Source organism: Falco cherrug, chromosome 6, assembly GCF_023634085.1.
Source record: "Falco cherrug isolate bFalChe1 chromosome 6, bFalChe1.pri, whole genome shotgun sequence".
Lineage (NCBI taxonomy): Eukaryota > Metazoa > Chordata > Aves > Falconiformes > Falconidae > Falco > Falco cherrug.
In genome coordinates this window covers 37,084,627-37,112,138 of record NC_073702.1, presented here as the reverse complement: position 1 = coordinate 37,112,138, position 27,512 = coordinate 37,084,627, and the positions used below count along the sequence as shown (strand labels likewise).

The following is a 27,512-nucleotide window of genomic DNA, read 5'->3' as shown; positions in this document are numbered from 1 at the left end:
TTTTTGCATTTTGGCTATATAATGAGGGAACAGTCCTCAGATACAGGTGGCTGGAAAGACCAAGAAAGAAATCAGTATATATTGTAGCTAGGAAATCTGTCCCATACAATGAACACTAATCAGCTGTCTTTCCTTCTAGACTATTTTCTTTTTTTTTAAAATCTCACCTTCCTTCATTCTCTTGTAACTACTAACAGAACAGAGTATGGTTTCCCTTTTCTGCTTTCCATTCATATTCACCTAGGATCTTGTATCTTTCAAAGATGCTGTCCATCAGAGATTGCAATCTACCTTGTACAGTTCTTAGGTATGTTTAAATCTTTTATTCTTCAAAAGCTGGCTGAAAGAAGTGTCAGGTCATTATTTCAGGCTGTAGCTTGATACTTAGGCTTAACAGTGTATAATCTCTCTCCAGCCTTCACCAAAGATCTTCACTCACTGAAGGTCAAGGTATTAGAGTGTTATTTTTAAATACACTCCCAGCAGTGAAGAGTTAAAAATAGACTTCTAAGAAAACGTACAGTAATTGGTTAAACCTTATTAGCCATCACATGAAGATCGTAACTCCTCCCAGGAAAAGACATAGCAAAAGCAGCTTTGACATGGATTTATACTTAGAAAAGCATCTGCAGGCTTACTGGGATGGAGTTCACAATATAGGCTCTTGGACTACTAGCAGAAAAACTCAATTTGATTCTGGAAAGGAAGGGAAAGAAACACAAGAAAAAATTTTCCTCATCGTAATCTGCAAGTGAATTCCATGGATCCTTTACTTTGGAACAACCACGAGTAGACAGAAAGCTTACAAAGATGGAGCTGGGAAAGGCAAAGCTGCTAAGAACCGGCCTCAATGCTTTATATCAGGCCATCCACCCGATGCATGGAATTGCCTGGACAGATGGGAAGCAAGTGATACTGACTGCTTTATACTACCGTAATGGACAGCTAAAGTTTGGAGACTCAAGTGTTGTTGGTCAGTTTGAACATGTTCATGGGCTTTACTGGGGCCCATGTTGCTCTACAGATAGCCCAGCTCTGCTCGCTGTTCAGCATAAAAAGCATGTTAGCATTTGGCAGCTGGGCTACAGCACTGCAGAGAAGAACAAACTCTTGATTTCTCAGACTTGTGAAGTTGGTGAGCCATTCCCCCTGCTTTCTCAGGGCTGTGTCTGGCATCCAAAGAAGGAGGTCTTGGCTGTGCTTACAAAAAGAGATGCTTCAGTCTTGCATGCTGTTCGTACTGACAATACTAGAGTTAAGGCAGATATCAAAAGCAGTGGGCTTATCCACTGTGCTTGCTGGACTAAGGATGGTAATCGTTTAGTAGTTGCTATAGGCAGTGCCCTGCATTCCTACATATGGGATGACACTCAGAAAACTCTAAATACCTGCTCCTTTTGCCCAGTCTTTGATGTGGGAGGTTACATCTGTGCTATAGAAGCCACATTGGACTTCCAAATTGCTGTAGCCACTGAACTTCCTTTAGATAATATCTGTGGTCTGAATGCGGGCATTGCATTTGATATACCATCTGGTACAGAAACTGGGTCTTTAATCTCACAGTCTGCTCTGGTGCTTGGTGATGAGGAATACTCCATGGACCTGCGAAGAAAGTCCACAGATTCAGATAGATCAGGTGTTGATTCAGTTGCTTCTTCTTCATCAGGTCCTGTGGATTTAACCCATATCCTTACAAACCACCGTCGGTCTGATCCCAGTCCTCTTATTACTCTGAGACGCAAAGACTCTGTAGCAACAAATGGTCAAGATTCTTCTCACTTGATCTTGGTGACTTTTGAGAGAAAGGTAACCACCACCAGGAAAGTCACCATCCCAGGTATTTTGGTTCCTGATATTATGGCTTTTGACCTTAAAGCTCAGATTGTGGCAGTAGCCTCTAATACTTCTAACCTTGTTTTGGTGTATTCAGTAACCTCTTCCTGCATGCCTCATATTCAACAAATCCAGCTGGAAAAAAATGAAAGACCAAAGGGTCTATGTTTTTTGACAGATAAACTCCTATTGATTCTGATTGGCAAGCAAAAGTTCCCTGAGCCTAGTCTTGTTCCATCCTCAAGTTCAGACAGGTATGTAATGCGTCTGATGATCAAAGAATTGATGCTGGAAGAAGATTCTTCAGCATTGCCTGAGAATAAGCAGAATATGTTTTATAACTTTGAACCCTCTGTTAATATACCTGGAAAAAGAAAGTTCTTTGAAAATCTTGCTACAGAAGACCAGCCTCAAAGCAGGGAGCTGTTAATACCCAGAAGCACAGTTATTCAATCTCCTAGTGGCAGGAGAAGACTCATTGAAGAAGTAAACAGCCCTAGTTATGAGCAGAGCATTTCAACAAGTGTGAGGGACCTGGATGAAAAAAGGTTCCCAGGTGATCCCTCAGTGGCCTTAGAAACATTGGATGCTGAACCTACCAATCGTTCAGTGTCTCTTCTTGGTTTTGGAACACCTACCAGGCTTTCCAGCAGACCAAATTCCCCTAAAGTGCAGTTCAATGTGATCCAAGAAACATCAAGTTCTCCTACAAACAACAATTTGCCAAGTGAAAGAGGAATGAGTCACATATCTAGAAATTTAGAGAGACTTTGTGGCAGCTTCAGTGAGTTACAACTGAGTCTTTCTGAAATAACAGACTTCGCTAAAAATGGGAGGAGGATATCTTTAGCCTATCCATGTTCACAGGAACCGCCTGTCGTTCATATCACTTACCAGGTAACTTTTTTGTCAGCTTAAAAATATTGTGATACCACACTGAATCTTTAAACAATCTTGTATTCACTTAGCCTTAAATCAAGAGGATGCAGTTTAGTTCTTATCAACCAATGAGAAATGTAACCTGAGTTTGGAATCAAGCTTAATCTAAAATGGTATTATGATTTGTCATTGAAACAATAACTCAGGATGACGTGGTAACTTAGAGGATACTTCACATGGGAGATCTGTGTCTGTTCTTCTTTGGTTATGCACAACTGTCTTAGATAATAACTGATTATGTGTGCATCTATCAAAGAGAGAGAACAGAGGCAAACAGTTGTTGATGTATAAAAGGTTTATATGTTAATGTAGAGATAAGCCTATGAGTAGGGTGGTACAGTAGCCCACCAGAAACATAATACATTCAAAGCTGAGCTCAAATCCAAAGTTTGAAGATTTGAAGTTCCAAGGCTAGACTTGCATGAAGACCGAAACAAAGTAATGACTCTCAGTTTCTGGAAAATTCAGATGTGCATGACAGTTGGCTTATTTCTGCTTTAATTTCTCACCACTTAACTTCACGGAGCTGGACATACTCAATTTTTGAAACATATTACCCCTTTAAATTTTCTAGAAAATAAAATAATCCGTCAATATGCAATTATTATTTCATTAAATAAATAGACAAATGTCAAATCATCATGTTCCTATCCCACCCTTGTTTTGGCAAAATTCCTACTGTTTTCAATAAGAATTTCAACCAAGGAATGAAGGTTGGGTAATTATTTCTTAGCATTTTTCACAGTAATACTAACATTATACTGAAATATTTTTGGTCATGCTGAAGCTAGTGGTATTGCTGCTAAAACTGGGGTCCCTTTCAGGATGTAGATGCCAATTATAAATGTATTCTTATCTACTGCAACATAAGCAGCTTTGTGTCAAAGTAATCCATTACATTGTGATGCTGCTGAAGTATGTACTTCTCAAACAAGTCTGACTTCCTTTAACTTTAAAGGAATCCATACAGACATCTAAGCACTCCTCTTTTAAACACTCATTAAGGGAATGGTGACTCAATTCAATCATATTCACTACTTTTTAGTTATTGTTTATTTGGCATTTAAGGAGATTCTAGTATGTTAGTTACTCTGGATAAATGCAAAGCTTTTGATCTGAGTTAGTCAATAATTTAACTTGAATACATTACACAAATTCTGGTGAAAAAAGCAATGTCTATTTTAAATAATTTAGGATTTTATTTTCCAAGAAGCAAGCCCTTCTGTTCTCCAGCATGTTCAAATTAATTCTGATTGCTTAACATAAATCCACTTATTTATTTAGCAAGCAGCCCTATCTCTTGGATTCAATTGGATTAACCTTTCTAAAGAGAAGTTTTGTTTCTGACACGTAACATTAATCTAAGATTTGAAGTCACTGTGCACGTTTGCTTGCACAAGCAGGAAGAATTAATTATCCTGGTTTTTATCTTTGGAAGCAAAAAAAAAAAAGTATTAGTGCTTCTAAAATACTGCTAGACTAACTACATTCAGAAAGGAAGACTCTTATTTATCTGAACAGGTTAGTTTCACATTGAGCCAGCAGAAAGCACTGCTAGTACCACAGTATAATGACTCAGAAAAAGTGCCATTTAATGGCTTTTCGATGCACATAGCTTTTCTGCATCTCAACTAATGCCTTGCACAGTTCGGCCTCTCTTCTGAAATCTAACAGGATCACAGCATGATGCCAAAAAATAATGAAAAATAGACTGATGGCAAAAAGGCCTCCAGACAGACAGGGAAATATTTGCTTCATAGGCAGCTAATAATTTTCTCAGAAATTAGTTGTTTTGATTAGTTTGGATTCAGACATCTGAACCTTGTTCCTCCTTCAGGAGTTGATTAGTGCTCTGTGAGCTCAGAGACCAGCTGGGCTGTGGGTTCCAGCCAGGCTCTGTGTTCACAGTGCAAAAAGTCAGGAAATAGCTTTATTGCCTTATGATATAAATATCAGCCTTTGGAAAACTGTCTAAGCTTTAGGAACACTGCAGTCCTGTCAATAATATGTCCATTATCTTTCAGCTTTTTGTGCCAAGTGCATGTCTTCTTAAGTGTTTGTACAATCCCCAGCACGGCAGAGGTTCAATCCTGATTGAGAAATCTATTGTACTATAAACCATAATGATCAGTACTGCGTAACCATATTTATGCATTAAAAAATAAAAGGAAAGTTTAAAACATGATAGATAAAACTGTAGCAATAATTAACGGGCAATTATGAACACTGTTGTGTAGAAGTATTATTGACATATTTATATATGATTCCAGTTCTGCTTAGAAAACCATAATATAAAACAGAATGTGTATTACTTAATAATTCATGATGTCTGCTCACTAAATAGTCATCAAAACCTTTGTTTATTCTGTTAGTGCTAGCCTATCTATAACTCCTCTGAAGTCACGTCCATGCAATACTACCAGAATTTATATTCTTTGTAGCCCATAGCCATAAAAAGAAAAACATGATCACTCACACTTTGGAAATGTCACTGCACTATCACTTGTGTAATAGCATTCAGCCACCAGAGGTGACTTGATCATTCAACCCTGAAAAGCAAATATTATTGCTCTTTCATCTCATACAGACTTGTGATTCAGGATAGTGTGGGAGGGCAGACAGACAAATGCAGTTAAGAGGAGATTATTTAAAAAAAAAAAGATGAGGATCTGTCAGATTTGTTTCTGTTTCATTTTGCAAAAAGATACTTTTATCATCCTTTTCCCCCAGAAAAGAAACAGCTGCAGAATATTTAAACTAGCCTCATTCAAAAGCTAATTACAGTGGAAATAAAGCCAATCTGGATTTGAAATTAATGGCATTTAGGCAAACCTCTCCAGGAGGAATAAGATTCATCTTAATCTGAAGAACATCTCAAAACTCCTGCATTTTGCTCAGAAGCGGTATTATGTCAAAAGTGTGTATCAATGAGAGCATATATTGCATAATTAAAAAGGAAATAAATACCTTTTCAGCAATTAGTCACGATGATTTCCTTTTCTTTGCATTCACCAATAATTGTGTACAAGTCAGTTTGTACTTTTATAGCATCTTCATACAATTTACTATCAGAAACCTTATTGCTAAGGTCAGCTATAAAATAAACATTTTTTTTACACAGAGCTGAGAGATTAATAGAAAGGATCTAAACATATGGCAATAAAGTTCTTTTGATAGAAGTACATGAAGCAGAGATAAAGAAGGGGGGTAATAAGCGTGGCACAGTAAAATGAGCAAAGACCAGGCTGCAATGATCAGCTGTAATAAGACCATGAACCTTTCTAAAATCCAAAGGGCAATTTTGACTTGCGTTGAGCAACAGAAAGTAAGTCATGAAAATGATGGAAGAGGAAGGTGATATGACTGCTCCCTGGAGTAAGAAACTAGTCAGCCATCCTGAAGTTTAGAAGGGAGAGATTTAGGATGACTGTAAAAGAAAGACCTGGAGTAGTCAGGAGAAGGTGTGATTAATGCATGGGTAACATTTTGAGCAAAGGTTGAGGAATTTGTTAAGAACAAATTCTGACAACAATGTTCTGAAACTGATCAATAGCAGACAAACAGGGTTTTTAGAGACACAATCTTTTATTACAGCAGTGGATTTGTTTGTTGGATACACAGACACAAAAGAAAAGGAATATGTAATGTCAAAAATGAATCCAATTTTTCATACTGTGCAAAGAAAGTAAAGATCTGAGTTTAAAAACCCTCTACACTCAAACCAAAAAGATCGTGGAAGCACAAGCATGAGGACAAAGGGTTTATCTTAGATAACAATGTATCTGAAACAGCAGTTGCAGAACTACTAACAGGGAGCCGAGAGCAGGTAGAAATCCTAGCATCGTATCATCTGAAATGCTGATGTGCACTATAAATGCAAACTGCACTGGGATTTAAGTACCCCTGAGCACCTCAGATCTCTTCCAGCGTAAACATTTTACAGGCTTATGCTTCTCTGACAGGTTAATTAGGGTTGCAATTGGAATGTTCCACATAAGGGCAAGCAAAGGTATTAAGATCTCCACCAAAATAAAACCAGGATCCACCAAAAATTGAACAGGAATCACAGCAACAGTAAAAATCATGAGAAGAAAGGGGAGCAGTGCAGGCTGCCAGACCTAATTAATACTACCTGTGGCAATGCTGCACAAGGCTTAATGAGACACAGTACTCTGAATGTCAAAAATCATAGTTTTCATTTCTCTTCATTGCTCTTCCTTAGCCATCTAATTCTCTTTTCATTGTTTTCTGGGACAGACCCCCCACATCTATTTAATTTACTAGTTTTTTTCTCATCCAGAACAATGAATGTGGGGGCAAGGCAAAAGCAAGCTGACTAATGGGTATTAAGGTATCAAAACTGCAATTACCAGTGAAGCACAACACAAAGAGCTGAAATCAAGGGTTTATGAAAACGAAAACAGAGTTCTAGGCCACTACAGCACTATTCATCTTACAATGCAGAGATGTGACTGACTAACCCGATACTCTTCTGTTATAAAAGCACAGATTATTAACACAAAGCGTAGAAGAATATTTAAAACACCTGTAATTCAGTACAGTACTTGAAATCATGCCACAGGGAATATTATTTGTTCAATGGCAAAAAATAGGGATTAATAGAAGAAACATAAGATGGTTAAGGAATTAGCTGGAAGGAAGATAGTAAATGGTTATAGTAATATAAAAGAAAATGGAAGGAATTTACTAGTGGATTTTTTTCATAATTGATCTTGAGGCTAATCTAGAAGTTTTATTAATGATCTGATGAGACATGATAATAAAATCTGTGTATGGCATAAAGTCAGTAGTATTTTCAATACAGGACCAGGATATTGCATCTGTAATTTGGTGACCTTAGCATCTAGAATAAAAAAAAAAAAAATATTAAAATGAACTAATATAAAGTGCATAGTGATATATTCTATGATTAACAGAAGGAATTTCTGCTATAAACTGGATATTCATTAGCTGGAAACAAACAAGGATGACAAAAGCTTGAATGTGTTAAGTGACTAAAAGATGACTCTGAATCAAAAATGTGGTATGTTTATGAAAAGAACAAAGGCAGTCTGTGAGGTTCATCAGTGAGGTACATCCAGTAAGTAATGCAATAGTGGGCAACACAGCTGTGAGGCCTCATCTAGAAAACATTTTACATTTCCACACATTCATGTGCAAGAAAGACACATTCAAACACCAATTGGTCACTGACCCAGTGTTAGTAAAAACAGCTCTGATGGGTAGCATATTCCTATTTACCTGTTTCATCAGTTGCTGGATTTAAGTTCATGTGGATGATCTAGCATCCAGGCCAGTGCAGGCAGTACATTAGGAAGTACAACATAAACAGTGAAAAAGGTCAAGAGGCAGAACTAGCTGACCTCTCAGTGGGGTTCAAAAAAGTGACAAAAGACATGCTTATTTATTGTGCAGAAAAAAGGTATATAATATCTAACCCAGGAACTCTTTTTGTCTTAGTAAATTATTTTCTTCTTGCATGTATTTTCATTCCAAAACATGAGTTTTGAAAGACAGTTTGGCAACACTGTGATGGGCTGGCTGCAGCCCCAAAGACTCTTTATGGCTATAAAATCCAATCAAGGGGCAGGCTGACATGGGTGAAGGAAAACAATTCTTGAATTGATGGTTAATTTCTTTTGGATTTTTATTAAGGGAGAGTTGGACTTAACATACTACAGGAAGTTGGCTAAAGAAACTTAAATATGAAAATATCCATTCACGTATGTGGAAATATATTTATTTCTTCTGTGATTAGTATGTTCTGAGTTTACCAATAAACTTTGGTTTAGGGTAAAACAATTAACATGAAGGGATTTTAATCTGAGAATTGCAAGTTTTGTGTCTTCTATTGGAGATAAATAGCAACGTAGCAAAACCAGATATATATTTTCAGAAGAGGTGGATTGAATTTAGATTTGACTAGAAAATCATCTTTGGGTTAAGGCATGAAAATGGGAAGTATCAAGGTGATATTTTAGTTGCATTTCTAACTCTGTCACAAATTACTACCATGACCTTGAGTAAATCTCTTAATCTTCCTGTGTAATTGTTTGGTCACCTATAAAGAGGGAATACTAACAGTTACCCACTTCTCAAGAAAGCATGGGTTTAAATCAGTTAATCTAAGATACAATGTATGTGAACATATTCCTCAAAGAGAAGGCATGTTATCATCACTTAAACTAAATATTAAACAAAAAAGACTAAATAATTGGAAAATTAAAACCAAAAGATTCTTGACCTGACAGAATTTGCCAGCAGACAAAAATAAATGTAAATATTATTAAGTTTATCATTATAAACAGAAGTATATGACAAAGACAGAGAGAACAGCTAATATGAATGTTCACAAGTGATGAAAGACAAACAACTCTGAAACTTAAGCTTTGAGGTCTGTACTTAAAAAAGTGGTTAGGATAAAACCCAGATGTCGTGTAGTTTTGTATGTATAAAAATGTCTTCCACCTCAATGACTGTTCCAACAATAACTTGCAAGGCGAAGTAGGAAACATACTAGAACACCGTCATCCTTAGTATACATTTCCATTCAACTGATTTCAAGTCAACACAAGCAGAGCTAGATTATTTCTGACTATTCTTGAGTTGAAGCACATCTATGGGAAAAAAATGAACCAGTCGGGTCAAGGCAACATGCCTGTCTCATTTGTAGTCCACCTTTTTCTGTAATCCATTCACTGAAGTACAAGTTTGAATAAATTCTGGTATTTCAACCTGAATTCAGGAAAATGAAGTAGCTGTTGTATGTGCTAATCCACAATATGCAGCAATGAAAAGCTTTGCACAAATATCTATACAGGAAAGAGCATCTTCGCAATGTAAATGCAGAGCATGTGCTTACTGCTGGACATTGGGCCCACTGAATTTTAAATGTATTTAGGTTCAATAGAATATAGTACTATAGTATTTGAAGAGACCTAAAAATGACAAAGAAGTTCTGGTTTATGGTTATAGCTGTTATAAAAAGTTATGATAGTTTTACGACTAATGATACTTCTTCAACCCATTCCTTAGGTATTTTCCTATTAATTACACAGCAATAAATTTCTGGCTGTTTTGAACAGGGAACAAGATGAGAAGACTTTTGAAAGTTGGAAAGTTTACATTTTTAATGGAAAGATGTTTTTATGGTTCTTACATCTTCAAGCAATCATAATACATAAACAAATAACAATTAGCCATAGGCTATCTGCATGGTCAATCTGTGACAGAATAGGGAAAAATACTTCAGCAACAGTTGGTAGACAACCTGATTTACAACCCATGTGATGTCGTTGCATGACAGCATACATACTATGTACAGAAAAATGAAAAGTGACTGATTTAGAAAGGTTGTTACACAGCAAAAAAAGAACATATTCATGCATATATTCATGCACATATTCACTGAGAGAGCAACCGAGTCAAAAGACAGCACAATTTGAAACGAAGACAAGCATTACAAGAGACATTTATTTACTCAAAGGTTAGATTACTATGCACAGAAACAGAAGATGCAGTTGTGAATTCATTCAATGGGAGGTTTCCTATTAGCAAGAAAGATTCAAGGGTATGAAGTAGACACAGACAAGATAGGACTAGAACAGGAGTTAGGATAGATGACATCTTTTCAATCCATTCTAAAACGTTAACTTGGACGCCTTCTGAATGGACAAGACAGAAAGGTCTAGGACACAGGATAAATAGACTGTTCATTCAAGTAACAAATCTGTTAAATCTGGAAGTATTGTAAACATAAGGGATACCACAGAAAAAAACCAACATCATAACACATGGGAATTACACAGGTGGAAAATATGGAGAAGAAAGAACAAAATGAAATTCACAGGACAAGTATAGCAAGATTATTTAGAAAAAAATGTCCAATTCACATATATTCTATAATAGCATTTAGTGACTGAAAAATTTCAAATGACAGCAGATAAGAAAATATAAATGCAAATATATATATCCACTTCATAACCATACTAGCTCAACTATTTTGCAGTCCTTGGACTTTGCAGTGATCTGAATGACAGAACACAAAGGTGTCGATTCCCAAGGCCAGCTAAACTTCATGAAGTACAAATATGCCACCTTTATATTCAAGTGTGTTCTTTTAGTGAATGTCAGAGCAAATTCTAGGGCTGTAAATTCATACATTCCCTCTCTCTCAAAGAAAGTCACAGGATTTCCAAGCTACCTTGTTATGACAACTTCTCAGAGAGACTGCCACAATGTCCAGTCTCTCTGCAATTCCCTCTATGCCAGAACTCAGGTTATTCTACTGGGGTGGAATAGCTGACCAATGACTATCAAAACCACCGATGTGTACAACTGAAACGGAACAGACTACTCATTTGCTCTGGTAGCATCTTGGACAACTTTATTTCAGGCATGATATTTCTTTCCACTGAACTGACTCGTCAGGCAGAAAGATCCAATGGACGTATACATGCATGACCTAATATATTATATATACAGGGCTGATGCAGTTTTGAGCTGCATAAACACACAAAGCAAAACAAAGTAAAAAGCAAAGTGGCATATTCCTCTTCACATGGGATTATGAGATCGTGGTTAGAATTGCACTGCATGATGGTGTCATCTATAAATTGTAGCAAAGACAGATAAAGAAAAAGCAAAATGACTAGAGAACTGAAAGGAGTAAGAGCAGAGGAACGGTTAAAAGAACTCAGGCACAATGTCTAAGCCTTTAACAAGATCTTTTCTTTTACATGCATGCATTTGAAGAGAAGTTTTTCAAATGGAGCAGTTACTGAAGAAACAAAAGATGTTCTTCTCTGTGATGGCAAGATCCATTTGAATTTAGTTCAGCAGCTGTTTGATCTGCCTGTTATTGAAATGAAACATGGTATGTTCTTTTTATTTCTGGTATCAGGTTTCACCTGAGATTTTTAGCTTAAAAGAGGCATTGTGGTAGAATAATTACCCCATACTATAGAAAACCGAAATAGCTAACTTTTTTTTGAGAAGTATGTGTTTTCCTTTGCCTGAAATACAGCAGAGTATCTCTTGAAATCATTTAAATGCTAAGTAACTGCAGAACTACCTCTTATCAGAGTAGTATGTTAGATGCCTCTGCAGAAGAAGGCTAAGAAAATAATCGGTACACTGTGTTACCTGGAAATAGTGCTTCCTTGAGACCTTCTGGCATTTTGCTTTGCTCATCTTGACAAGCATGTCTCAGACCTGACAATAGAGAGTAGGCTGGAGAAAATCTGATTCTCAGAATATTATATATAGATGTATCATTTAGCATTTGGAATTCTTTTAATGTGAGATAAACAATGAAGCTCAATGTTCAAATTTGCCAATCTCACATTTCTACCACCCACTACTGACTAACTTGTAAGGACAGAAGCAGCTAGGGAAACCCTAGCCCCAGCCTGATTTCTAAATTACCTTGTCCCTGACTGTTCATGTATGCTACCTTCTCAGAAACATATATACTGTTATTTTTTAGCCATTTTTCTGTAACCCTTCTGATTACTTTTCTCATCACAGTCTGAGTATATTATGATCTTACAGTACACAGTACTTGGCTGTAATTATGATGTCTCTGCCTGGTTTCCACACTGAGAGATGCATAAATTACCCTCTGTCTTACCCCTTGTCTTAGCCCCTGGCAGGCTAAGACGTATTGGCTTAATCACTATGCTCTGTCTTATGAGAAATATATTCAACTGTTGGTGAAATCAAAAAGAAAAGGAAATTAATAATATAAGCTATAGTTTTCTAAATAATGATGGTTGCACACCAGACTGCTATATAATTAGGCTTACTGACAAGAAAGAAACTGGGCCTGGGATGTTACTTGTGCTGGCACCAAGAACAGTGGGGAAAAGAAATGTAAAATATGCACCATTCTGCCATTCATACTCTGCTTATCTCCTTGCTGTTGATGAGAGCAGAGGAATGAAGAAAAGGGGCCACAAATACAACACAGATCAGGGGAGCTGCCTATGTGTGTCACCAAGACACATTGGGCCATTTCAGTTTTCCCCTAGCTTACAGCAGTTTCTGAGACTTGTTCCAGAAGATAAGGATATGCAGGTTTCGTACTTTTGTCAGCAATCTCTCTTGACTGTACAGTGCAGTGGAGGCATATATGAAAAAACTCTGCTTGCTGCTGAGCTATTTCCCAGCAGGTTTCTGCAGTAACACAAGGCAGCTTTGCAGGGCAAGGACGATATCATTTTTGGCCTGTACTTCCAGCTCTTGATTTTGGAAACAAATGCCCCTAATGAAAAAAGAGCTTCAGAATTCAGTATGAAAATAATAAACAATGGGCCTGAGAAAACCCATTTTCAGCTCTGTAGAACAGTTGAATATTTCATATTTAATTAGCAGAACACCACTTCTCAATTTCATGCATTAGGATTCTGAAATATCAAAAAGGCAATGAATCAGAATCATCCTAACGTGTCCCTCTTTCTGTTCAATGTGGTGCTTGGCTTCTCTGAAATTAAGTCTGGTTTTTGACAACAAAAAGAAAAAATGAAAGAAGAATCTTTCTAAAACTCATCACAATCCTGCAAAATTATCAGGTTTGGGGCAGAAGTAGTTACGTAGTTCTTTATTGATTTCTGACCAGTACAAATTTATATTCCTAAATCTTTCCTTTTCCTAAATCTTTCCTTTTCCAAAAGGCATGAATATTAAATGTGATGTTTAAAAATATCACTCCCATCCTTTAATACTATATAATTAAAGGGGACGTAATGAAGAGTGTGCTTGTATTACAATGACAGCTTGGCATTTTTTACTATGAATAAACACTTAAACTTGAATATACTGGGGGAAAAAAAAGTTCACAACTGTAGGCCGCAGTAAACTGCACAACCCACAGTAAGGCTATTAAGACTATCAGAGTTATACCAGCAATGAACTTGGACTCATCGTTGGCATTTTAAGCCCAGGATTGTAATACCATTACCTATACTAAATATAGCCTTGTTATATAGTGCCCTGGTATTAGCACACAGAAGTCTCTCATTTCAGCAGGTCAGCACTGCAATAATCGTGCATAGCAAAAGCACTACATTATGCACAAGGTTTTTCCACCACTGAAGTATTTTGTGGGATATGCTTCAAAACAAGTGTTATCTACAACACAGAGATTTCCAACATTTAAATGGATGAAAATAAAAAAGTCCCAAGAGTTTGACAAAAAAGTATGCTTTATCACTTTGACCAACAATGTAACTATTGATTTGGACAGCAGAATTTCCACTTTCTGGCCCATTGCTTAAAGAATCTGAAGTCTGTCCAGAATTAGAAAGAAAGTATTAAGAGTAGAAGATTAGAGATTCATGGTTTTGAATTACAATCTTCTTATGATGTAACAGGTGACACGACAACACGCAATAGTGTAGCAGCCTGGAAAAGTGCTTTGTTAATAGTATAAGGAAGGGAGATTTGCCTGCTCTGGGAATAGGCTTTTTTTAGGACTGGCAAAAATTAAGCATGGTTCTTCTGGTATTTCTACACTTCCTTTTTTCATATTCCTTTTCAAAACACACGTTTATCTCCCTGAATTAAAAATTTAGAACAGAAGAACAGAATGCTTCAGGGCTTTCTTTACCTCCTATCCCAGCTAATGTCCCTGCTCAGTAATAACAGGATTACACGCTCTAAGAAAAACATGTGATACAAAGGCTCCCACAATGCTTTTCAGTTGCCAGAGACTTTTTCAAACTGAAAAAAAGACAAAATAGAGAAGACACTGTTTTCTAGAAGAACTGCAATATCCAGTCCGAAAGGGAACAGATAATTCACTAGAAAAAATATATATGGTACATATAGCTTCATGTTCAAGCTGACTTGCAAAGGAAAGTAAAAAACAAAGGGGGAGGGATAGGTTTATTTTCTGCTTCTATGCAATACAGAAGCTCAACCTGAATGATTTTGATGTCTTTGTTTTTTAATCTTGCCTCGTTTTTTTCCACAGAAAAAAAAAAAGAATTAAAAATGTGATTCAGTTTTTGTTCATTCTCTTTATGAGAAGATTCGATAAATGAATAAAGGACAAGAAATTTTATTATATCAGCTTTTGTAAATTATCTTCAAGGTGTAACTTCCGTTTGCTATATGAATTTGAAAACATACTGAACAATCATGGCTTGACAGTAAAGGAGATGGAAAATGCTTCTTCCTTCTAGAACAAATACAGCACAATCATTTTCTTTGCCAACTTTTTCAGGTTTTATGATCTCTTCATCGTTTGGATAGAGCAGATGAGCAAAAAGGATAAGCAGAAGTAGATGTCACTAGAACAAAAGTCAGCATGGAAAGACTGGCTGAGTTTTCAGAAAATGAAGATATAATTTATCAGAATTAGCAAAGATGCACTTTGTTTTTCAACTTAATTTAAATAAGGGACAAAATGCCTCAGACCTCTCAAGACCTTTCATTTAGCCTCCCTTTGCATTCACACAAAGGTGTGTTTAGCATGGATTGTCAGATCTTAACGTCATTAGTGTAATAAGGCTTTAGTGCACAAAAAGAAAGCCTGCTCTGCTGGGTGCTGGCTGACTTTTTAAAACATGCTTATACATTTTACATAACCAGAGCAGTACACTCATTTTCTTTTTTTGCTTAACTTTTGTAGGTTCTTCTTGGATTGTGCTCACTGCAGACAAGGATGGCTTTGTGCCATTAATATTCAAAGCAACACAAGAGATAATTATAAGGGATGGAACTGACAGTTCAGAAGTCTGTGGAGGTCACTCCTACAAAAAAAGCATTTCAACGCGACCACCAAGCAGTGTGACATAACTTCTGAACAAAGAACGTTAATGACTTTCTTTTCTAATACAATACAAAGACATTGTGCAGTGTCAGAAATGGAATGACTAGAAAGCTGTTTTCACTACTTTCAATGTATTTTAACTGTAAAATCTGTGGCACGGTTGCACTATAGCTAAATCCTAGGGTTGGATGGACCCTCATGATTTCTTCTGAAGGATCAGACCTAGAGTGAAGTTCACCACAGCTGTTGTTATTGGCTGCCAGTGGACTGGAGCAGAGAGACTAGCCTCTACTTTAATTGTGGTCAGGGTGTTCTTGGAGAAACAATATTATGCTAAAAACCATATGCGGTAACAACAAATCTAGCTAATACTGGTGTACAGTCCACACAAAAGCTGAAGAAAATACAACTAAAGAGCATTTATATTCATTAAGGAAAACTGGGAAGGGGAAAAAAAAATAAAAGAAAACTGCTTCAGGCTCTTTTCTGTTCCAGCTGGATCCCATGGAAACCTGCAACGTTTTCAGAAATGCTTAATTTTTATAGGAAAATGTTCAATTACTAAAAAGGTTGTATCACCGTCTCCTGTCAGTATCTTACACAGCATGTAGAACTATACATGCACACAGAAGAGAAAGAAAAAACCTTGCAAGGTAAGTTAAGGATCAAAGACACTGAACATCAATTTCATTTGGCTAAATGCAGGTGTCTACACTGCACTTGTAATCTAAACTCTGGTATGATCAGTTAAAAAAAAGGAAAAGCACTTCCATAGCAGCTTTCTCATGCCCTAATGTAGATTTCAAACTGATTGTGGTGAACCATCCCTACTAAGTAAGTAAGTGCCTATTCCTTTTCACCGGCTGCAAAAGCAAGCTAGGTTGACCAATATAAATACAAATATTTTCATTTAGTTAGATGAAGCTCACCCTCAGAGACAAGACGCAATACAGGTACATCTGAGAAGCAGGCAGGCAGATTCATGAAAACTGAACTTTCATGATTATGGTGACAGAAATAAGCATAAAGGAAGAGCTAAATGAACTTCCTAATTTTTCTTCCCCTAAATGCAAAGACATGGGTAAAGTTTAATGAATGAGTAGCTACACATGTGAGGCCTACATCTGGTACTACTGGACAGGCTCCAGCAGAAACCATGGAAAGGCATGCCTGCTTCACCCTGCACATTCAGGGAAACACAAAAGGGATGAGAATTATTTAAGCTACTATTAAGACTTATATTTCATACTGTGCATTTTGAATTTTGTTAATACTTCTGGAGACTCTTTTTTCCCTGCCTGGGAACCATGGCAAGCCTGTTTATAGGGCGCAGATACGCTAAAACCAAGTTACAATACTTCATTCCAAATGAAGGCTGGATCAAGAAGGTAGATCTATGGTCTGAAGACACTTAACGTGTTTGGAGGTTTGGCAGTAGTACCTTTCCAGTGATGCAGCCAGAAATCTCATGAAGAACAGTTTCAGTTCCTGAAAGATGGAAACAGTTACGACTCATTAGCTTAAAGTATCCTCCCAGAGACAAAGGAATCATCATTCCAAATTGCCCACATCCACAGGTATGCAATGTAGCTGGGTATATTTGTACTACCTTGTTTGCAAAGATATTTTTAAGCAGCCTTGAGAAGCATTCCTGCTTGTGGGGAAAATCAAAACAAAACTAACAAAAAACGCCAAAAAAAACAAAATTAATTTGACCTTCTAATCATTAAACATATCTATTACTTTACAGTTATTTGGTTAATTGGATTGCCTGCTACTTTGCATTAAAATTGTGTTCAAAAAGGTATTTGTATTATTACTGCTTCAAGATTTGGTTTAAGTCATGCTTTCCTTCACTGAAATCAGCACAAATCATTGAAATCAAATAAGTTAACACAGAGGTTCACAGACTTAGTATGGTGAGGGAGGGCATTATCAGATTTCTAAATGACATTGCACATTTCAAAGCAGCAGCTGTTTCTAATCTTCCAAATATATTTGAACAATATCCTTGTGTCTCACAACAGTACCTGGTATTTACAATACTTACACTATGGCCAAGTAAGATAAAACTTAATTATAACTGATTAGAATGATGGGAGGATACCTTTTAGAGGACTACTTAGGCTCAATGAAAGGAAGAAGTAAAAGGAAATTTTTCTCACAAATAGTATCCTCTAAGGGTGGTAGTCTCATAGTTTGGTCCAATTGAAATAAGGTTAATGAAACAGAAAAAATATGTTACATGGAACAGTCCTGCATTCTAAACATACAAACTTGAAGAAAAATGGGTTGATAACAAGACACTTTTGATTTTTCCCGTATAGCTTCCTTGAGTTCATTACATACATTATTCATAAGGACTTCCTCATTGCTACAGAAATACTCATGTTCCACCTTTTGACATCTTCATGCCTTAGTGCTGTTGAAACAGCCAAAAGGGGAATTCTGAGAAGGTGAAAATCTTAGCAGAGATCAGCGAGTATCCAGGCATCAAAGATGCCTCAGCACTTACACTTATCACTACATACTTCATTGTCAGTCTGTCACGCTACCATTTTAATTTTTCATGTATTACTTTTCTATAAAACAATCTAACTGTTGAGAAGATCAGGAGTGAAAAGAGCTTCTTTGAACGGCTATCAAAGTTTGGTTTGGATTGGTTCAGTTTGGTTCGGTTTGGTTCAGTTCAGTTCCATGGATTTTAGATGACAAAACAATTAGTTTCAGGGAATAACTGGCTGTAAAATTAAAAAAACTTAGTTCCGTAATGTTTAATGATGCTTAATTTGGATTTGTTATACTTTGGTAACATTGTTTTTGCCTGCTGTATGATTCAAGGGTTACTGAACCTAAGTAGGAACTGATCTACTTGAAGGTGCTATCATCACCCAGCACAATTAGTCTGGTAACAAATGAGGACCCCAATTCATCCTGCTGGTCACCTACAATTTTATAGGAAAGCTTAAGAAAAAATATACTATATATCAATCAAAACTGTATAATGTTAAATAATAGCACTGCCCTCCCCCCCCAGTTATAAACACACTATTACATGCATCTATTTGAAAACAAATGTTTAAATCATACACATAAAAATGGACACCAATTGAATGAGAAAATATTTGTTTTCAGGTAATGATTTAGGAGTGCAGTGCAGAACTATCTTATATAGTGTCTATCACAGAGCTGTAAAGTTAAAATTGAAAGTAATAAAAGCACTGGAAGAAGTGCTGAAGAGATTTATGCAAAGCAGAGGATAAATTTTCAGCTTTGGTTTGAATGGAGAACAGATGGAGAATCAGTGAAGTAGAGAGATATGACTGTTCTATTAAGCACAAGCTGTACAGAAGATTTTTGCACAAACAGTGATAAAGGCATGTGGAAAGATAGAGTTTTTACTAAATTAGTTGAGCAGACAGTAGGCTGTGAAAAGGAGAAAAGCACAGACTGAGAAGAATTCACCATCCTCCAGAAGTGCTGTTTTATAGGGCCAAAATCAATCTGTTTAGAAAAAGCAGAGCTGTTCAGATCACCTAAATTTCATGATGGCACTAAGCCCACCCCCCTTTTTAGGTTCCTTATTTGACCAGCAGAAAGGATGAGCTCCTCTGGAGTAAGAATGAGACTACTGATGCTATGTTCCTGGTCCACAGTCACCCAGTAGGAGAGTCTGCCTTCTGTAATTAAAAGAGAGGGAAGAGGGAAGACTAGGAGCTTAAATTAGAAGTCAAAGCAGAATGACTACGCTCAGTATGCAGTACCAGTGGCGCTCAGAAGACTAAATGGTGTACCAGCTCCTCCAAAACATTTCCCCTGTGGGGAATAAACAACATACCAGAAAGTCTAAATTTCCATTTTAATTACTCTGCATATTTATCCAGCACATTTATATGCATCCTAGTATATTTTTAGAGTTGGTATATCTTTACTTAAAAGTACAATCTGCTTTGAAGTAAAGTTAAAATACAACTTGCCTTACGTTTTCCATAACTTTGCTGCTAAGCATGCAGCAGTCTCCTTCACTCTTCCTGGTTTCTTGTATTGACTCACTTCTTGAGAAAATGCTAACAACACAAGTTCTATATGCCAGATAGGCTTTTTCTTTTTTGATTTTGAAAACAATTTTGTGAGAACAGTAATAAAACAATATAAAAATTAAATGCAACAAAATCAAAGTCAGTTGAAATTCTGCTGGCCAATCTATGATGCTGAGTTTGCACAATGAAATACTACTTTGATATTCTTCATAATAGCTAAACAGTGAGAGATTGCTGCAGGAAGCATATAAAGTAGGCCCTGCATGACCCTCAACTAGTTCTTCCCTTTTTTCCTCTACTACTCCTGAATAGTCTTATCTACACTCATGTGAAAAATCTTAAGTATTAATTCCCTTTAATATGTCTTCAACCACTAAAACAGTATAAATAGTATCATCAAACCTAACTGCCTTTCTCCCAGTTCTTATTTTTATCTATGTTTTCTCAGCTTGGACAATTAACATATTTTTAGCCATTTTTACTTTCAGCTTTTCCTATCTTAACAGCAACCCCCAAGCATTGGAGTATTTTCCCCATCTAATATGTAGCTGAAGAGTCCTTCTTTCTAACCCAGGACAGTGCCAATTATTCTTAAGTAACTCCTGACAAACGTTTATCAAACTTGTTCTTAAAAAGCCAACATATAGTACCAGATTGCAATTACAAAACCAGTGAATTAAACCTGGACTCATCTGACCTAACTTTTAAGCATGTGAAGTCAGGTGAGGTAAATCCCATGGGTTATGCAATTTTGCACATGAAAGTATGAATTTATTTTCCATTGTCCCATACAACAGAAGTATTAGTGTTTTACATGTCAATAGTAAATTTGTATGTTTATACGTATGTTCATTAGTGAATATTATGACTTCATTTTTCTAACAGACTGAGGCAATTTCACAATCTTTATGTTAAAATGCAAACTCACTTTGCTGAGATTCAGTATTTTGCTGCTGGTGCTGTTATCTAATGGACAAGTAAAGGTCTCCATTATCTCCCAGGTAATGACATTTGGGTACCTCTGATATGAGTTACCAAAGTGCTCAGTGCAATTCAGCCTCTGCTTGCAGGGAGCCAACACTGCCCTCGAACTTTATGCTTCCCTTTCCTCCACTATTATTTGACACATATATGTGAACAACCAGGTGTGATCAAATGTTTGGAGGCATGTGCTGCCAAGTTCAGCACTGGCACAGAAAGACCTCCTGCACAGGAGGTGACATTTGCAGTGTTATACAGACTTGCCAGTTAAAACCATTAGTACTCAACAACCTCTGTCCTTTGGCAAGGATCCATCCCACTTGTCAGCAGGCACCATATCTTAGCAGACAAGGGAGTACGCAGTCAGGAGAGCCATACATCTAAAGACCATGGTGTAATACTACAGACGAAAATGAACCAAAACTCCAGGCAAATACAAACCGTTAGTTCGCTTTAGGGGCAACAGTCACTTCCTTCACATCAAACATACTTAATACATTTCAAAAATATAAAAGGCAGTACAGAAAGGCACAGTTCACAAAGATTATTTTTTAAAAAAATGTACAAAATTCACAATAATGTATCATTTTCAGCAATCAAAACATAAACTTTTGCCACATGAGAAAAGCTCTAGTGTCCTAATTGAAACTTAGCTGTGGGAAGCTGAGAAGTTTTCCAAAGTGATACAGGTGAAAGGCCTTCTCATTCTCCATTCAACCCCTGCAGTCACTGGATGGAAATGTATGGACCCCAAAATTTATATGGTTGAAAAGACCCACCAAACTACTGGTAAAACAGGTCAGTTTCTCAATTGAACCTACAGCTCAGCTGCACAGTTGTGCCAGCATAGTGGAGAAGGCATCATGATTCTTAAGTCACACCAGTGACCTACTAACATGGCCAGTGCTATCATATCTCATACCCTTTATCTATCAGTGAATTATGTGTCTCTGTAATTATCAATAAATTACTTTTGAAGCTTAATGTTTCAGTGCATTTTACAATAAGGCGAATTGTATTTCTTTACATTTTACCTACCACAGACAGCATAACCTACAATTAACAAATTAGTCACAATTTGATTTTTAAGTATGATGCTAACTGTTCCCCTTGTTGTCCTTCACTCAGAAACTTAGTTTACTTAAAAATAAGTCAAATAAGGAAAAAAAGTGTAAGTCAAAATACTGGCTCCACTGCAAATTACTGTCAGAATTTCTTTTAACTTCAAACAAGTCATGATTTCACACTCAGTTTGTAAATACTCTTATGCTCATGTAACTTGCATACAGCTGTTAATCTCTGTTCCCATGTCTATCTTTCCTTAATAAAATTTTATTTAGGTATCAATGATATTGTTATCAACACAAAATGTAGCTGCACTGATCTTCATTGATACACTGTTACCTCAGAACACTTGTACCTGTTAATAGCATGAAAGAAAACTGTGCATAACAGCATGCCTGAAATGTAGGATTAACCTGAGAAGCAGCAAAGATGAAAGCAGTGCTTTTGCAGATTAGTTACATAAAAGGAAAATAGAAAATGCAACTGTAGGAGACAGAAGTATCTAGGCCTGAATTGTTTACTGCCATAAGAAAGGGTTCTCACAGCAAGATTTATTGAGGAGAAAAGAGATCTACATATGGTGGCATAAGTAAAAGGGAACTCCAGGGTGCCTACTAGAAACATTAAGAACTGAACAATCTCTCTCACATGATATTTTTAAATACCTGTAAGGATGTGATTTGTATATGAGCTTGGTTCTGGACTAACCACCATTACAAGGATGTGTAATTTAAAAGAGCATATTTGTTCTGAAGAGGTATGCCTGAAAATGTTCTTGGAAAGACGATTCCCAAGGAACACTGTCACATCAAAAATCCTTATTTGCAATGTAATTGTTTTACGCAAACCAATTTTAAAATGGAAACACTTTCAAAAAGCTATCTCATTTTTAATATACATGATATTTTTGTTTTGCATGTTATTTACGGTACACAACAAACTGTGTGACTAGTCAGGAGATAATTTTTACCTCTTAGCACTTTCACAGCAGCACAAGTACAATAGTTTGACACAGAGCTTTATGCTAGCAGACTGGAAGATCCCTTTTCCTGCCTCAAAGCAGAGATTGTGACTATTCACAATGTATGTCCTTTGTCTTCTACAGCTGTCTGTTAAATACTTGAAAACAGTTATATCCATTATGTCTCCCTTTAGTCTTCTCTAAGCAACATGACTCCTTCAATTTCTTTCAGACATCCACCCTGGACCTCTTGCTCCTCTGCCCTACACTAGCATTCAGTATCTGTCTTAAACTGCAGTAGAGTTAGTAGAATTTAGTTGAAGGTCTGTTTCAGGCATAGAAAAAGCACTGGTGTATGTTTTTGTGTACAGAAAAAGTAGGCTGCCACAGCACGAACAACTGCAGGAGGTGACAAAACGTTCCTGTATGAGTATTCTACCATTGCCCATGCCTTCTTCCTGGTGTAGGTAACAATCAGCTGTTTGAAAACTAACTTAGACAACAGCCTGCATCTCCTTTGTCTCTACAGCAATCAGCAAAGTGTTGGACCTGCCAAAGTCCAACCTGCTGAGGCAGGCTTCAAGAGGTGTGGCGTGCTACCTGCTTTAGGAGATGAGGCATAGTAGCTACTGCTGCAGAGAAAAGCAGTAATTGCCACTCACTTTGTCATGGTCCCAGTCCCCCAAATTTTCACTGATCCTCTCCATTCCTCAAAGCCTGGAGCCACAAGGAACCCCCGCAAGACCTCATGCTACAGAGAGCAAAATTCAGCTCTGCCTATGCTATGGAAGTATTGTGACCCCGTTGGGCTCAGCCAAGGAGAACAGGCAAGATACTTGTGTCTAACACACAATGATTCTGCTCACACATCCCACAGCCATGCCTGCCTTCTTGTAACAGCACGATATTGACTCAGGTCTAGGTAATTTTCTGAAAAAATTTTCATCTTATATTACCTTTATTACTAAACACCTCCCAAAATTAAGAAGAAACATTTTTAATCTAATAAGAAAAAGCACAGAAAACTTCTGTACCTTTTAGCTACTGATCTTAGGCTTTACCATGTCATATGTTAGGGGTCTCAATTACATGACAGTGCCTCATTACATTTTCCCATTAAGAAATACAATGATGAGATCAACTTGATCATCCATTAATGTCCATAACCTAGATTAATATATTTTTTTAAAAAATATGCTTGTGAAGTTAACAGGAAGTATCTTCAAATTCTTTTGCCTTATAACATTATGTTCTTTGAATGCATACATATTCAATAAGAGCAAAGAAAAAAAATCTATAGCATGCATAAACAACAACTCCACAGCGTGTCTCCCCATCGCATCCATTTCACCTTTCCCTGCCATTCTTTCCCTTTAACAGGTATTTATAACTCTTCTTTCTCAGACTGTACTATATTTTTATTAATGTTGTGTTTCAATCTAATTTGAAAAGCAGATGCCCAAATGATGCAACAAATTAAGTTATGAGAATGCAAATCTGTTCTCAGTGCAGGGACCGAGAACAGATTTGTGAGGCTGGTCAGTGTTTAAGAACAAACCTGACCCAATGCAAGCACATATTTTTAAAAGACAAAAGGTGTGCTTTTAATGAGCATGACCATAGGGAGATGCTTTCTATAATTTCAGCTTTTTAAACACTTTTCCTTGCATAATTTCATTGCCCCACTTCCTACCTTATATACATCTCCTAAGGGGTTCTGCATCATTTAAATCCCTGAAGTAACAGATGCATCATATATATCAGCAGTAAACAGCTTGAAAAGTCTGGGGAAAAAAAGAAAGAAAACAAGAGATGTGTATTTGCATTACAGCTACTGAGAAATAACCGCTGTGGCTATGCACATCATGGCTGTGTGACTAGCCATGGCTAGTGGCTGCTGGCCAAGCCGCCTGCAGCAATTTTCATGCTGTTCTACATCGCAAAATAACCTGCCTGTGGTTACGCAAATAAGATACACACTGCTGGGGATGGAAATAAATGCCCAGGTGTAATAATAGCTACCTATACACCATCCTGGCACTCTGGTAGGCTGATACAATCCTGTTGCAATCAAAACATTATATAACTAACCATAATTTACAAATAACTACAAGTTTTGGTGATATTTTCAGCTCACTTGCAGAACAGCATTTATACATACATGTGAGAGAATTTATGTTATGAAAATAAAGTCTTTAAGAATACTTATATAATTATAGGCATAGGAAACAAACATTTAATGTGAAAACATCTTTTGAGGGATTCTTGAATTGTGGTCTCTCCACCTGATAAAACAGTTTTTAAATGTTTATTTCTGTGTATTAATATGGATGGTCAATTTAAGCTTATATGAAAAGAGTAGAATGTGAAATCATTACTGTTAAATAAGATTCTTTGTGAGATTACAGGAATAAAACTATACTCCACAAATGGTTACTGCCCAGTAAAGCTCCCTGGTGGCTCAGGCTCACAGGCACCAAGTGAAAATGCTACACAGTGAGCCTCGCTGCTGAAACATGTCCCCAGAAATTATCTTATTTATTATAGATTACTTGACAGCACTTTCAAACTGCATCACCATCAATCTAAAAAAATCACAGGGCATACCATTAGTGCCTTAGGAGGTATATTTTTTGGTCACTCTTATTTGAGGACAAGATTGAAAGCACAGGCTCCGTTTTACCCTCTGCAATGCACAGGAACAAGCACCCCAGGCACCTTCTATGCCAACAACTGATGTAATACAGTGCTGAGTGTTCAAGCAGATGCAATCCTGCAGAGAGAAGGGAGTGGAACTGGAAAACAACCCTTAACAACCCACCAGGTACTGCACAGGCGCAGGCAAAAGAGAGCAGAAATTCCTAGTGCTGTTCCATTCTTGTAACTGTGCTAAGTGTGTACTTCCCAGAGCTAAAAGAACAAGAGCAAATAAAATGATCGTCATTGCCATGACTCAAGCCCAGCTCATCTTTGCTCACCTCTCTGAGAGGCATAGTATACTAATCCCCTAACCCTGAGAGTATATTAAGATATATTGGGAACATATGAATAGATTTCTAAATGAAATTTTTCAGATCTCCCTTTCAGTTCTGGGCTAGTTTTGGATTGTTCTCTTTACAGTTGCACCCTGCCTATTCTTAATGAAAGAGGAATAGGAAAAAAGAGAAAAAAAACCCCAAAACTGTGTTTGTTCATTTTCTGATAAATTCTCATACACCTGAGTGTATTTGTAGAGCAACACAGCAAATCTGGCATATGGGTCCACTGCTTATCTTTCTAAACTAAAAATGCAGCCTTGGAAATCTATTATCTCAAATCTGTCTTTTATTCATTTATTTACTGCAACTCACAGCATCAAGTGCCTGAAGCTGGCAGAAAGATTCTCTTCCATTTAAAAACCACAACAGTTCAAACAAATCCTACTCCGGACCTCTAGCCATCCCTGTCTCTATCCCATGGCCACTTATTTGCTGAACATGCTTCCAAAGGAACCTGGAAACTAACTTCTTTCACTTTGAACGGCAGCAATTTATCTTCCACAAACCTTTGCCAGTATAATCACGTAAGAGTTCTAACTCTTTGGAGTCTTCTCAAACACATCAACCTATCTTTCTGCATCTTGCAGGTGCTCTGTCAGGTATACAACAATGAAATTATGTTGAGCTTTTTTGGATACAGACAGTACATGGAATTTTACCTTGTTTCCCATAGATACATAGATACCCTCACCTATAATACACCACAGGCCATTGAATTTAACAGAAAATCCATTTATTGAGCTCAGAATTTTCTCTGCAGCTGACACAAAACCTGCATTTAAATAAGATGTCCCTGAAAGTCACCAAATTTTAACTTGAAGACAGGGGTAGAGAATCTGCTCTGCTGGCAATTTGTTACAGGGGTCAACCAAACTCACAGCTGTGTCTTATGTATTTGAATAAATCCATGGCTCTTGTTAAACCTTCCTCCACTAACATAAAGAACTCCTTAGGTCTGATTTTTTTTGTTTATCTTTGTAAAGGCACTCATGCAATATAGCCAAGTCACCACCTAGTGTTCTCTTGGGTAAGTTTGAGCTACCAACATATCTGACCTTGCAACCATTTCAAGCATTTTTTTCACACCTTTATCAGCCCTGTAAGGCACCTTTACCAGTCTTTCAACATCGCATATCAGAACTGTGGGTTTCAAAAATTACAACGATCAGACTGCTCTGCAGTATTGAGTCGTGACAAAGTAGCACAGTCTCGCAATGTAATTAACTTTTAAAGGGCCTGAGACTCCTCCAAGAACTTACACCCAAGGCAATCAAGACAGAAGTTTTATTGGAGTAGTTACATATTTATGTGCTTTCTTCACTTAAATGCGATCTCCCAAGGAAAAAAACCCAAAATCAACAAACACAAAACAAAGCAGGCACACAGCTCATCCTGTATCTTTCTCTTGTGCAGAAGGATCCAAGTAACTCTTGAAACTCGGAGGCTTCACGTTCACACCGGTGGCCCACCTGGCGGTTGGCAGGAGCTACCTCTCCTATCGCCCTCCAGCCCCAGGGCGCGACCTGAACCCGGCGGCGAGGCCGGGCCCGCCACACCACTGCTGCCCGAGCCCCCAGGCGCCCCTCCCGCCATGGGACTACTCCACACCGGGGACACGACACCCCCGCCTGAGGCGCCTCGTCTCTCCTTCGGTCCCTTCTCAGGCCTCACCGAGAGCCACACGGATGGACCATAGCCCACGGTGCGTTCCCCGCCGGCAGCGACCGAAGGGACGAGTGGCGACCGTCCCCCCAACCGCGGCGACCGCTAGAACCGCCCTGAGGCGGTGCGCGCCCACGAGAGCGTACGTCACCGCCCCGCCCCGTTGCCTCCTGGGAGCTGTAGTTTTGGCGGCGCCC

The 27,512-nt window shown here is 37.5% G+C and overlaps 1 protein-coding gene and 1 long non-coding RNA gene across 3 annotated transcripts; one reads left to right on the top strand and one right to left on the bottom strand.

Annotated features, from left to right (window-relative positions):
• Positions 1 to 628: 628 nt before the first annotated feature.
• LOC102050120 (WD repeat and coiled-coil-containing protein) lies at positions 629 to 17,373 on the top strand. Of its 2 annotated transcripts, XM_005443149.3 has the most exons (3): positions 629 to 2,730; positions 11,548 to 11,668; positions 15,428 to 17,373. In XM_005443149.3, the coding sequence occupies exons 1-3, from the start codon at positions 811 to 813 to the stop codon at positions 15,592 to 15,594; spliced, it is 2,208 nt and encodes a 735-aa protein (XP_005443206.1). In that variant the 5' UTR covers positions 629 to 810; the 3' UTR covers positions 15,595 to 17,373. The 2 variants fall into 2 exon arrangements, with proteins under 2 accessions (XP_005443206.1, XP_027666809.1); XM_027811008.2 differs by lacking the exon at positions 11,548 to 11,668 and having other exon boundaries at positions 15,428 to 15,596.
• Positions 16,986 to 27,421, bottom strand: LOC129736412 (uncharacterized). Its single transcript, XR_008732980.1, has 3 exons — positions 27,325 to 27,421; positions 24,309 to 24,399; positions 16,986 to 17,056 (listed from the first exon to the last, which is right to left on the bottom strand). It is a non-coding gene; the product is annotated as an uncharacterized LOC129736412 (long non-coding RNA).
• Between the last annotated feature and the right edge of the window lie 91 nt (positions 27,422 to 27,512).

Bases quoted from the DNA above. Each gene is read 5' to 3' on its own strand.
- LOC102050120 (XM_005443149.3), top strand. From the start codon at position 811: ATGGAGCTGGGAAAGGCAAAGCTGCTAAGAACCGGCCTCAATGCTTTA. The intron at 2,731-11,547 runs GTAACTTTTTTG...ATGCATTTGAAG, and splicing joins TCGTTCATATCACTTACCAG to AGAAGTTTTTCAAATGGAGC. The intron at 11,669-15,427 runs GTATGTTCTTTT...TAACTTTTGTAG, and splicing joins TGTTATTGAAATGAAACATG to GTTCTTCTTGGATTGTGCTC.